The 12,010-nt window shown below is 41.8% G+C and overlaps 1 protein-coding gene across 4 annotated transcripts in view; it reads left to right on the top strand.

Annotated features, from left to right (window-relative positions):
- Nucleotides 1–12,010, top strand: part of ITPK1 (inositol-tetrakisphosphate 1-kinase) — a 158,653-nt gene that overhangs the window by 134,728 nt on the left and 11,915 nt on the right. For all 4 annotated transcript variants that reach the window (XM_027673761.1, XM_027673754.1, XM_027673768.1 and 1 more), the window contains 5 exons: nucleotides 1,535–1,633; nucleotides 3,547–3,587; nucleotides 8,197–8,362; nucleotides 10,035–10,102; nucleotides 11,582–11,744. In XM_027673761.1, the coding sequence (XP_027529562.1) occupies nucleotides 1,535–1,633; nucleotides 3,547–3,587; nucleotides 8,197–8,362; nucleotides 10,035–10,102; nucleotides 11,582–11,744 (537 nt within the window). The remainder of the gene's footprint in view (nucleotides 1–1,534; nucleotides 1,634–3,546; nucleotides 3,588–8,196; nucleotides 8,363–10,034; nucleotides 10,103–11,581; nucleotides 11,745–12,010) is intronic.

Here is a 12,010-nt window from a genome sequence, read left to right as displayed (position 1 = left end):
AGATGATTCAATTTTCTTTATATATATACTTATAATGAAATGAAAAGCATTAATCTAAGCAATGTTTATGAAGCGATTTCTGAATGCATGGCTCTCTCAGAGTATATAGTTACCTTTGCTGGGATTTTAGTTCACATGTACTTTTCAGTTTCTGCACCATCTGGACAGAATGGGCTCCACCTGTTTGGATTCTCTGTGTTCACTAGGTTAGATGTGAATGGTAATAACAGTCATATTTTGCTTATTTTTAAGACAAGTTGCTGGTTGGTATAAACCTGTGACTTGAGTTTGCCAGATACAGTTGCTCCCATCATTTGTGCTCATCTCCAGTTGCTTCTTGGAGGAAAGTGTCACAGTGTTTCTCTTGAAATAAGTCTTAAAAGCAAGTCATGGCAGACCCATTCTGAATTACATTCAGTACTGTGCAGCTAACTCAAGTCACAACTCCTTAATGGCTCCAAAGTTAACCTGGTCACAGCTAAAACTCCATAAATGCTCCCTGAGGAGGTAAATTGGATAGTTGCTTGTACGTGGGTGATGTTCTTGATTTGGATTTTGTCAATGTGTGCACAGCTTTTGTCTGAAAATCCTTGGGCCTCCTGACCTGTCCTGGAGCCGTGGCTGAAGCCAAGGTTCTCTTTGCACTTGAAATTCAAACCCAACCCTCTTGAGCAATTTATGCTCAAGTGCTGTGAGTCTTACAGTGGTTTCTCCCTTTCCTGCTGCATTCCTAGGGGAATCTAAGTATTCTTACAGTGAACAGGAGGTGAATCCTAGAGCAAGTCAACCTACTGAGTCACTAAGAGGGCTTGGTTTTGACCCCAGCCTTCCCACAACCCCATGTGAACAGCGCAACATCAGCAGAAACACTTTGCAGCAGACCTGCTCTGTTCAATTTTACCATGGTTCCTGTGTTCTTTCTCTTTAACCAGACCACACTGAGCAGTCTTGACATGGTGTCTTGGTGCCTCAGTGATGCTCTGAGTGGCTTTGCCAGACCAAATGAGCACTGCTTTTGTGGCAGAGAGGTCCCAATGAACAGCAGTATGTATTACATGACTGGCACCTTGTCTAAAGTAAATCCACACTGGAATCTGCCACCTGAGGAGCCCTACAGTAATGATGGCTTTGTGAGACTGCCTGTTCCAGTCACAATTGATGACCATTCAGTTTTTTGTAAAATGTTTTAGAAAATTATGATTGAAGGCATAAAGTTAAGAGCCAAGATCCCAATTGCTTTTCACCTGACTGGCTAAGTCTTGTGCAACTGCATGTTCCTAAGCAGGTGATCATTTTTGCTGCCTGACTGAAAATACTGGCTTTATATTTCCATTTAGACTATCTGAAAATTGGGCCTTTCATCTTCTGAAATGTTTCAAGAAACCCAAATTCAGTCTTGGCTTATAATCTTTCTGGTGCTTTAATTTCAGCTGTTAAAGTGGACTATCAAGAAACAGTATGGAGAGAGCTGTTCATGATGCAGCTGAGAACTTAAACCCCTCATCTCCATTTGAGTCCTTTTTTTGTCTTGCAGATGAGAGGATCTGTTCACCACCCTTTATGGAGCTGACAAGTGCCTGTGGAGAAGATACCTTGGAGCTTATAGAGAAGAATGGACTGGCATTCCCATTCAGTATGTACATGGGCTTTTTTGTGGTGCTTCTAGTAGGTTCTGAATATTGCACATGCATCACCCAAGGCATAGCCAACATTGTAGGAGTGTGGGTTTCACTGCCAAAAGTGTCAGGGTTGTTAAAACCTTCCTAAAATAAATGCTCTAAAGCAGCGTTTGGAATGTGGAACAAAGCCTCTCCCTATCAGCTTTTACTTTGCCTTTTATTGATGTTCCTTACTTTAAACACCTCACTAAAGTAAACATGCATTCCTGGGAAATGCTAATAGTTCTAACAAAGTTAGCCTCTTGCCTTGAACTTGTGCAAGGTGTTTCTCCTGCCAGCTGCATTCATTGTTTTTCTTAAGAAAATCACTGCCTTGCTGATTGTCCTCTTTTTTCACCCACCTCTCCCTTTCCCTGATCCAGACTACAAATATAATCATAGAGAGTAGAAGAAAAAGGGTAAAAAACTACCATATGTAAAAGACTCTAAGGGCCCACAGCCTCAAACAGCTGCTATGAACTGTTTGTGCTTTGTAGCAAGTTTCATTGTGGGGCTTGTGCTTTAATTCGTTCCTTTATTTGATTCCTTGCAGTATAAAGTGAGCAGAATCGGTTAGTCGGTGTTTGTTCCCTTGGTGCTTGCCTCATTTGTAAGGTTCAGAGGTAAAGTTGCGTGGAAAAAGCATGTTTTGCCCTCCCTGCCGTCGCTCTCCCAAATGAGGCAGGTCTCCTGAAGCTAGATTGAGAAGCAGTAATTTAAAGCCCACTGAACGACTTTGACCCCCTCTTCACGTTGTGCTCTCAATACAGGCTGACTGGTCCTCAGTAGTCAGCAGCATAGCCCATATATCCAGAAGGTCTGAATCAACCTCTATAAATGATGATGAAATTAAAAAATAGTACTTAAAATTTATACAACTTGGTACTCTGGGAGTACTTTTTCTTCTTCCTCTCTCTTTTTTTATTTTTTCTTAAAAGCACTCTGGTTCTCCAGAGCATGTGTCTGTGAGACATCGTATACCACTTTGCAAAATCTCAAGTTACCAACTTATTTTGGATTCTAGTGCAGGTCATCTGCCTTTCATAGCTGCCTGTCCTCTTGCCTGGCAATTTGATTCTTCCAACAACCTCCAAAGAAGCCTCATCCTATCCACCCCCTCACTACTTGCAAGTTTTCATCTCTTTTGCTTAACACATAAGTAACATCAGCTCTAGTGATCATGTGGGTTCCAGGCTCTTCAGCTGTTCTCTGGTTTCTTAGCAGAAGGAGCATTTTGTTTCTTTTGTCTTACTGGTTTTACTCCTCCTCTTACTTAGGATGGAGGTGAGAACCAGGATATACAGAGCAGATAAGAAATGTGAAGGAAAAAGAAGAACTGCTGGACTCTCTACCTTTTTTTGTCCTCCTCTGTGGTTTCCTGTGAAAAATAACTTGTATCTTAGTTTGATAGAGGTCATTAGGTTTCCTACTCTTCTCCAAAAACAGGGAGGTAGGAAAATAAGTTTTTTTTCACTGTGTCCAAATTCCTTTGTTTTCAGGACAGTAGCGTTTTGTGGTACCTGTAAAGTAGCTCCAGCCTCAGAAGAAAATCACATACTTGTGAAGATGCTCTCTGAGTAGGCAGGATGGCAATCCCATACTGATACTAACTTCTTAGCTGATGCTTTGCAACTCTGTCCAGTCCTAATAATGATCTGTGCTTGCACCTTAGTTACAGGGAGGAGTTGAGAGAATAGGGCTTGGAGCAAACCAAGCTTTGCAATGGTTGAGGACACTGTTCAAGCAGAGACTGTCACTGGTGTCTGGTACAGTCAATGCCTTGGTCTAGTGAACTACAGTGTTTGCATGTGTGGGTGGGAACAGGATTATAAGGGGTTTGTGTGTCCTGTTTCAGTGGTGAATTGTTTTTTCTTTTTTATTTACCCAGTTTGTAAAACCAGAGTGGCCCATGGAACCAATTCTCATGAGGTAAGTTAAAAAACTTTGCAGTATTATCCCCCTGCTTCCAGTCCCCCCATGCTGGTTTGGCTGGTGATTTCCAATCCTGTAGTAGGCTGAATGAGGTCTGTGCACAAACAACTTTTCTTCCCTGCCTCTCCCTCATGTTTAATTGAACCATTATTTTTTCAAAAATCTGAAATGAAGTTAAATATGACTTGAACTTCCTGATACGGAAATTATTTTTAGCACTTTCTAGCTTCTATCACCTTGTGTCTAGCAGTTTGTAGTCTCCAGTCAGCTCTGTCTCCAAGGAATCTCCTTCAGTTTCTCCTTTGGTGAGAGGTCACACTAAGTAAGTGTTTCCATCCCACAGTGTTACTTTTCCAACATGTATGTGGTACAGATGAGAAGTGGGTTAGTTCTTCAGATGGAGCAGCTGGCTTCTTTCCTTGAGGGGAAGGAGCAACAAATAGAGACGGTTTCCAGGCATCTTCAGTTGTAATAACATAGTGGGATCTGTGGGGAGAACAGTGCTGGTAGAGCTTATCTGCCTTCCTGTAAGGCAATTGCAGTTAAAATGGTTGTATATTCCTGGAAGGAGTGCATTACCTATGAGACTAGCTTCCTCTAAATTTAGGTGAGTTGAGTCCTGTTTTAATTCTTTTCCATTTGTGCTTCCTGCCTTCCTTCTTACTGCAGCTTAGTTTTGAGAATCCAGCCCTTGCTGCTGGCTCTTTTAATTCTCAACTTCCTTTGTTAGCAACATGGTCATGAGTCCAGGTTTCCCAGCTGCTCCTGAAATATGTGCTGTGTTGCTGAAATGTCTCTGAGAGCTGAAGACCCTGAAGTAAAATGTTAGTCTAGACTAGCAGAATGGCTATGGCTGAAATCTTAACTGATCAGCACTTTCTTTTAAAAATGCAGTGAGATTTTTCAGTCAGGCCTCACCTTGGATTATTTCACAAGCCAACAAGACAGTCCTGTTATTTGCCAGAGCAACTGCTATAAATTTTTGCTGTCATTCCCAAGAACACTTGGGGACTGGATTAATTTATGAATTTCTGGATTAGTTAATGAATTTCTGGATTAGTTAATGAATTTGAGACTCAATCTTCCTTGCTGATGTTTCTGTCAGGAGTTCCTCTGCAACTGCAGCCTGAAATGCATGAACCTTTCCGTTCATGTCCGATCAGGCTTGGACTTTGTTTCCTTGGTGAATCTTTCTTTGATCTTTCATACCATGCAGATACACCTGAGCCTCCTGCCAGAATTCCATTTTCTGAGCAAAAATTAGACTAAAATCCAGTTATAGGCTTGACTTTATCACAGGAACTTATGATGAGAGCCTAGGAGGACCCCTGGAAAAAAGCCTGAAGTCTTGCATGGTACTTTACATAGGTAGTAGTAGCAACTTTTGGAGTTGCTGAGTTCTCTGGAATGATCCAAATTGTATTTATGATCACAGTGGAACTGTCTTGTAACTGCTTATGGTCAATAATGTCAAGGGAAGCATAAAATAAGTACCTGCTTACAGTACAGTCTGTCTAAAAGATGAAGCATAGGTCTAGAAATAAATTGTTGCCTGTTTTATAAATTACTCCTTCTTTGGCTTTTGGTAAACCGCTTCATTTTCTGTAGATATATTTTCACTGCAGAGTTGACACCAGAACCAAAACACTGACCAGAAACCTGCTTTTCTTCATAAGATGGCTGTTCAAAAATTTCAAGTGCTGGTTAACAGGGACAGCTGAAGGTGCAGGCTGGAGTTTGGGTTTCGTGCCAGCCAAGGCTGGTGGACTCCTCATTTCTCATGTGAGAAGATGCTGTAGTTAAGCCAAGGTGCTGTTAACCTCCTTGTGGTGTCCCACAGCTCTACATGGCCTCTGCACTAGCAGCTGCCTTGACCAGCTCATCACTTGAACCCTGCTTTGCCAGCATGGTTTGTTAAACTTGAACAGAGATGATGGCTGGAAGTTGTGCTCCCTGGCTGTCAGCAGGTCAGAACATAATTAACCTTTGGTGAAGCTGCCATGAGAGACCCATAACCTGAAGAAATGTGTCCAGAATTACTTTTTCTGAGTGAGAAAAAGGCAGACAATCACTATGCTTTTTGAGACTGAATTCCTTAAGGACATTGTCAGTAAAAAATACTGGTGCAAATGTTTAGTTTTGCCTTCAAGACAGCTCTGCATTTATAATGAGGAATGCTATTTGGAAATTATGATATCAAGTATTGTTCCCATGTTACTGCCAGACACGGCAGGTCTGTGCTAGATGACAAAGAGCAAGTGCACCCTGCAAGCGAATTCTTGGAGCTCTATTCATGCATGTTAAAAACCATGAGACATCACAGTGAACCAGCGTAATGCAACACCACAGGAGTTATATGGGTTGTGTGCTAGTCCATGGGCTGACAGTGCAGAGCTTTGCAGAAGAGAGGTTTCATGTAGTTTCCAGTAATCGAGGTCAGTTATGTGCTAAGAAGATAAACTCTGGCTTTCCACACTTCTAAAATAGGCTGATAAATACCTGTTCATCTTGTGAGGTTTTCTGTGGGAATCAATTAATATTGGAAGAGAACACTATAGGAACAGCACAGTTCTTGCCAGTGAGATGTTGTAGATTATATAAAGCCAACAGTCTACACAGGAGGAGGAAGAGTGTTTCTTTCCACCAGTGAGAAACAAATGAGGTACGATGTTGTTGCTGTGAATCATCTTGATGGATGAGAGGTTAGAGAAGTTTCTCGCACAGGTTGTTACCACTTGCAAATTCACTCTGTGCACCTGGTGTAATAGAGATAGTAAGAATATCAGCTGCAAATATGTATTGAATGGACACATTGACTTGAACTCAGAAATGTTATCTACTGAGTCATTGTGCATGTGTGCAGACAGGTGATCTAATGTGGACTACGAGATTAGGAGCAATAAGGACAAAATGTGCTCAGACTTTTAACTATGAATATGTAATCACTACATCCTTTACCACAGCCATGTTTTTGAATAACAAACAAAACCCAAAAACCTATTATATTTGCTATTTTTTTTACAGGAGCAAACTAAGGTGTTAGCAAAAGTTCAGTCTGAAAGTACAGCATTCATCAAATGAGCAGCTGATCATATGTAATACATGAGAGAGGGCATAAAGGGATAAAGTTTCTTTGTAAAATCCTACCAGTGACCCTGACTTCATTAAGGCATTAAGCACGAAAACTGACAGAAAGTATATGGAAAGCACAAGCAAGCAGTGTAACTCATCTGCACCATGCTGAGGCAGGAAGCTCCCATTTTATTTTGTGTATCACTGTGGAGTCACTGTAGGACCCAGAGCCTGTCTGGACTGTCTGGACTGTCTTGCATCCTGAGTAAAACAGTAGGCCCAATCAGGACAGTGAGAAAATATTAACAGGCTTATAAAACCACTTGTGTTTCAGAGCTTAGGAATTTTCTGATGTTTTGCATCCTACATTGACTGAGGTAGGCAGCAGGCTCAAGACTTGGCTGTTAGCTGTTGTCTTCAAGACTCTTAAGAGGGGAAGGGTGTTCTAAGCAAAGCATCCCTGCCTGTGGGAGAGAATTTTCTCCAGAGGAAAGAAAGATAAAATCAATGTCATGTGCTCTGACCTTGAACACTCCTTACTTGTTTTTGTAAGTTGACCTTATTACCAACTGCCCCACTGCCACTGCGGATAACAAGGCCCAGCATTGCTGGAGTAATGAAGAGAGGTCAATATTCAGATCCCTAGAGCATAGCTTTTTCAGGGCTTTGAGGATAGAGAGCAAACCTAAGTTTATCCTCACTAATAGGAGCCATGTCAGCACCCTTACTCCAACAACAAACCTGCAAAATGGGGCACTGTTATGCTAATTATATATGCATGTAAGCTTGGTAATGGAGAGGTTGATGGAAAGACCAGTGTAACATGTGCTGAAGATAAGCTGTCTCGTCCAAGTGTTTCTGTGCGCCTACCAACATTGCTTCCATGCTGCCTGAGGCAGCTGTTGGTCATCATTCAGGCCCTATAAATGCCTTCCTTTTTGGCATATTTATTCCAGTGCCTTCAAGAGGACTATCCATTTGGAGTAATGGGGTGAAATCAAGGAAAATCAGTAGGCCAACGTTTGTTAGCAGTAAAAACTACTGGAGTCTGAAAAATGTTCTCTGATGGTGTGGGTGAAGCCTGAATACTTAAGTTGTTGCAACTAGGCTGAACCAAACGATGGGGAATAAAGCCGTGGGGAAGAACTCAAATAGTTAGCACAGCAGAGCTGTTCCTTCTGTTGTTCTCATGCTTCAGGCTTGTATTCAATACAAACTTTGTCATCTGTGTTGGTCAGATGTTTTACACTTTTGTTGTACCTACAGTTGCAGTAGCTTCCCAACTAAAGGCAGAAAATGAAGTTGCAAAGAGCTGAGAAGAAAATGTTGATTGACAACGAAAGCTGCACTGCCAGCAGTGTTCAGAGAGCTGTGTGTCAGTTAAATGAAATGTAATGAAATAGATGTGCAGAAGGAATTCACACATGGTCCATATACAGCCACCAGTAGATGTTCCCCCTTGTTGCTAGGCAGGTGGGGGGTAAGCATGAAACTGTTGTGAGAGTTGTGCACAACTGTGTGTGCCTGTTTCCAGATGGCGATCATCTTCAACCAGGAGGGCTTGAAAGCTGTTCGCCCCCCTTGTGTCATTCAGAGCTTCATCAACCACAATGCCGTGCTGTATAAAGTCTTTGTGGTCGGAGAGTCCTACACAGTGGTGAAAAGACCATCTTTAAAGAACTTCTCTGCAGGAATCTCAGGTCAGTTGTACCAATTTAAAGGAAAATGTCCATTCTTGGAGCCTTGTCAGGAAACATGAAAAATATCTGTGAAAACACTGCTGAAGTGAAGGCAGCTGGTTCTGACATACCATGTTTCCTCTTCTGTATTATTTCAATAGGAAGGGAAATAACTCACCTGCTCTGGAATACATATGAATGACATTCATATAGTAAATATTTATGCAATAGTAACCTGAGTCTCACCTGTTAGAAACAGTGTTTTATGTCATGTGGAAAGGGAGAGAGTTCTCTCATTTCACAGTAAGTTCATGTGTCATTTGTTCCGGAGTTTATTTATAAATGTGCTTTGGAGAGAATTTCCTGGATTCCATCATTTCAGAACTTCCTCTCCCTATTTTTACCTTGGTTATGTATGTGTGTTTAAATTAAGGATCACTTGTGCTCTCCCTTAAATGAACCTCCCTGTTCATGTGAGGCCCACTGTTGAAAACCCTGGTGGGAAGTGTCCTTTGGTTTGTAGATACTAGATGTGTTGGGGGAAAGGAGGAATGGATTTATCAGTGAGGACAGCGATCCTTCTATATGTCACTAGAAAGCAGCACTTGAAGGTTTCTCATTAAAGATTACTTAGATTTCCTTTATGGAAAAAAAGCTCCTTTCCAGAGAACTGCATTTTTGTGGCTCACCAAAAGCATAAAGGAATTAGCACCACATGGATGGGAGCATGACCTACTTGCTACTGGACAAATCCAGGAGGTGGGGATAGGATCAAACTAAAGGACATGAATAAACAAGTGCCAGTTTTTTGTCCCTTTGCTTAGTGTTTTCTGCAGATTGTACTATGTCCATTGTCCATTGCATTTTGCACACAAATATGTATTTTGTTTGTATAGGTATATTAGGAGCCTGGTAAAAGTCCTTGTCTGCAGCTATATATGCCTGTATGTACATTTAGGTCTGCTCTATGTCCTGATCAAACTAAGTAGGCCAGAACCTGTGTTCATATAAACTATTAGGACAGTTGTTCTATCCTTTTGTATTTTGAAGGGAACATTTTAAGGCATCTTTCTGAAAATGCCTTAGATAATGTCTCATCTGTTAGTGTAAGCCTTGAAAGTTGTCTGCAAGTCCACATAAAAATAAGCTTAGTAGGTAGGTTAGGGTAAGTGTCTCACTTTCTTACCCAAATCAAAAGAGTTTGAGAGGGCCATGCCACAGGTTCCTGACTAGGCAGATCTGATGATCCCCAGCTTCACAGGGATCTCAGTGTACCCTGGATGCTACTGGCCTACTGCCTGCAGTGAGTGCAGCTTCCCCCTTCTGTCACAGACCTTCCCCTTGGAACTATCACTTTGAGTATGGCAAATTAGTAGAACTTAACTTCATTATCTGACTGAACTTAGGTAATTGGCTCTGCTGAAGGAAAGGAAACCAATTTCTGTTAACCCAGGGCATGGTTCTGTTTATCTGTGGTCCAAGAACTGTGGGTGACCTGTCTGTGGGTCCCTGCCTGTGCAGGCAGCCAAGTGCCAGCAGCCAAGTGCCTGTGGGTGGGGTGGGTGGCAAGGATGGTCCAGTGGGGACCAGGACAAGATTCCCAGGGCTGCAGTGCCACCTACTGTTCCTTGCACTATTTCTTTGGAAATTAAAATCTGTTATAAAGTTATTTACAACCTGTTTCTAATTGCAGACAGAGAATCAATATTTTTCAACAGCCACAATGTTTCCAAACCAGAGTCTTCATCCGTCTTAACAGCAGTAAGTACACTTGGTCTTTTTCCCCTCTAGCACGACTGGAAAACTATCTAGTCCTTTCTTATGGAAGCGTTAGTAGCTAGTGACTCTCTTTCACAAGTTGTCTGCTTCTGTGTTGCAGGCTGAGGTCTGTTTGGTACCACGAACCAGCATGACTGTGTACCCCTCTGGTTTTCCTTACCGAGCTCCGGTGAGGAAGCACTGATGCAGCAGGGCTGTGCTGTTTGCCATGCCCAAACTCCCCAGGGCTAATCTAGGCAAAGGGAAGAACGAGGTTCTGAATGCAAACACCTGGCTTTTTCCTGTCCAGAGAGATTAATAAGCATAAATCATCCTTCTAGGACTCAGTTCTGTGAGGAAAGACAAACAGTGAAAATTCAAGCAGAGAAATGGTGTTGGCACAAGGCCACAGAGGGCCAGTAGCTGTCTGCCATGTGATTATGCCCAAGCTCTGACCACAGGACCATTTCTGGCTGTCCTTCGAGACCAGCAGCGCCAGCACCCTGCAGTTTCATACTAGCATTACCAGTCCTTTTAATAAGCTTTGCACGTATCAATCCTAACAAGTTCTTGGGCACTCGATTACTGAGAAAGTCACTTTACAGCACTGGGTCCTTTCAATCTCTCAGTCTCAAGATTCTTTTCTGTTTCACAAGGTCTACTGGGGATTAGTCTCGTATTTGATTGAATTTGATGTGCAACACTGATGCTAAATATTAAACCTGTAATTGTACTATTCATAAATCTCTTTATGGTTATGTTAAGGGATAAGCCATTCCTAAGAATTTACTCTCAAACTTAGAGAATTTGCTCCTGTGGTTTACCTGCCATTTCACTCATACACATACATATTCCATACATGCTTTTGTAGGCATAACAGCATACTTCTGCTGTGTAACGTGTAAAAAGTGAAGAAAATTGCATCTTCTGATCATAAGTAACCTGAGTTACTCATTTTAATTAATATTGATGGAATAATTTATACATGAAAACCCGTATAAAAAGTATGCTCTACCCTGAAGATATCAGCTGAGTTGTATTGTATGGCTCAGATTAAACTAACAACAGGACTCTGTCCTATCAATCCTTTAGTGTAGACCTTGATCTACATTGAAATAACAATGATATCTAGAATATTTATAGGCAGGGTTAAATATGCCACCTGTATATGTTTTTTAAAGTGTAGATCTAGTACTTAAAACAGTGAGTCTGATTCTCCATTCATTCCTACACTGCTCTGCTTCTCCAGCTGCACCAGTATGAGGAGGAAGAAGTAGGTACTTTAGAGCAGATGAACTTCCAATATAGGAAGGATTCTGAATTATGAAAGCAATTTTCTCTTTGGTGTCTTTCTCTCTTTCATGCCAATGGTGGTCTGCAATTAGATTTGGTGGATATGCACCTGGAAACTTCTGAAAATCAATCTTTCCACTAAAAAGGCTCCTTCAGAGTCCCTTAGTAATGTGTTTTTTTCCATTATAGCTGGATAAAATTGAAGGAGTATTTGAGCGGCCAAACGACGATGTCATCCGGGAAATCTCTAAGGCACTCCGGCAAGCTCTGGGAGTTTCCCTCTTCGGAATTGACATCATCATTAACAATCAGACTGGGCAGCATGCAGTCATTGATATAAATGCATTCCCAGGTGAGAAAAGCCTTTCCACTCCTTCTTTGTGCAACAAGTTTTACTGCTGGTGTCTCACATCATTGCTTCCCAAGTTGGGGACAGGAAAGTAGCATCCAGATGGTTCTGAGATCAAATACAGGTCAGTCTGGGAAGGGGAGAACCCTAATCTAGATATGGAATTGGCAACTGAAATATTGGCTCTTAGGAGATATGGTCAAATTTTAGTGGCCAGTTGTAACATGGCTGTCATGCCCTTCCCTGCAAGGGATGCCCAGGAACTGCAG

Source organism: Neopelma chrysocephalum, unplaced genomic scaffold, assembly GCF_003984885.1.
Source record: "Neopelma chrysocephalum unplaced genomic scaffold, ASM398488v2 Primary Assembly neopelma1_24, whole genome shotgun sequence".
NCBI lineage: Eukaryota > Metazoa > Chordata > Aves > Passeriformes > Pipridae > Neopelma > Neopelma chrysocephalum.
Note: the sequence above shows the minus strand (reverse complement) of the source record. Positions and strands in the feature narration are given on the sequence as shown.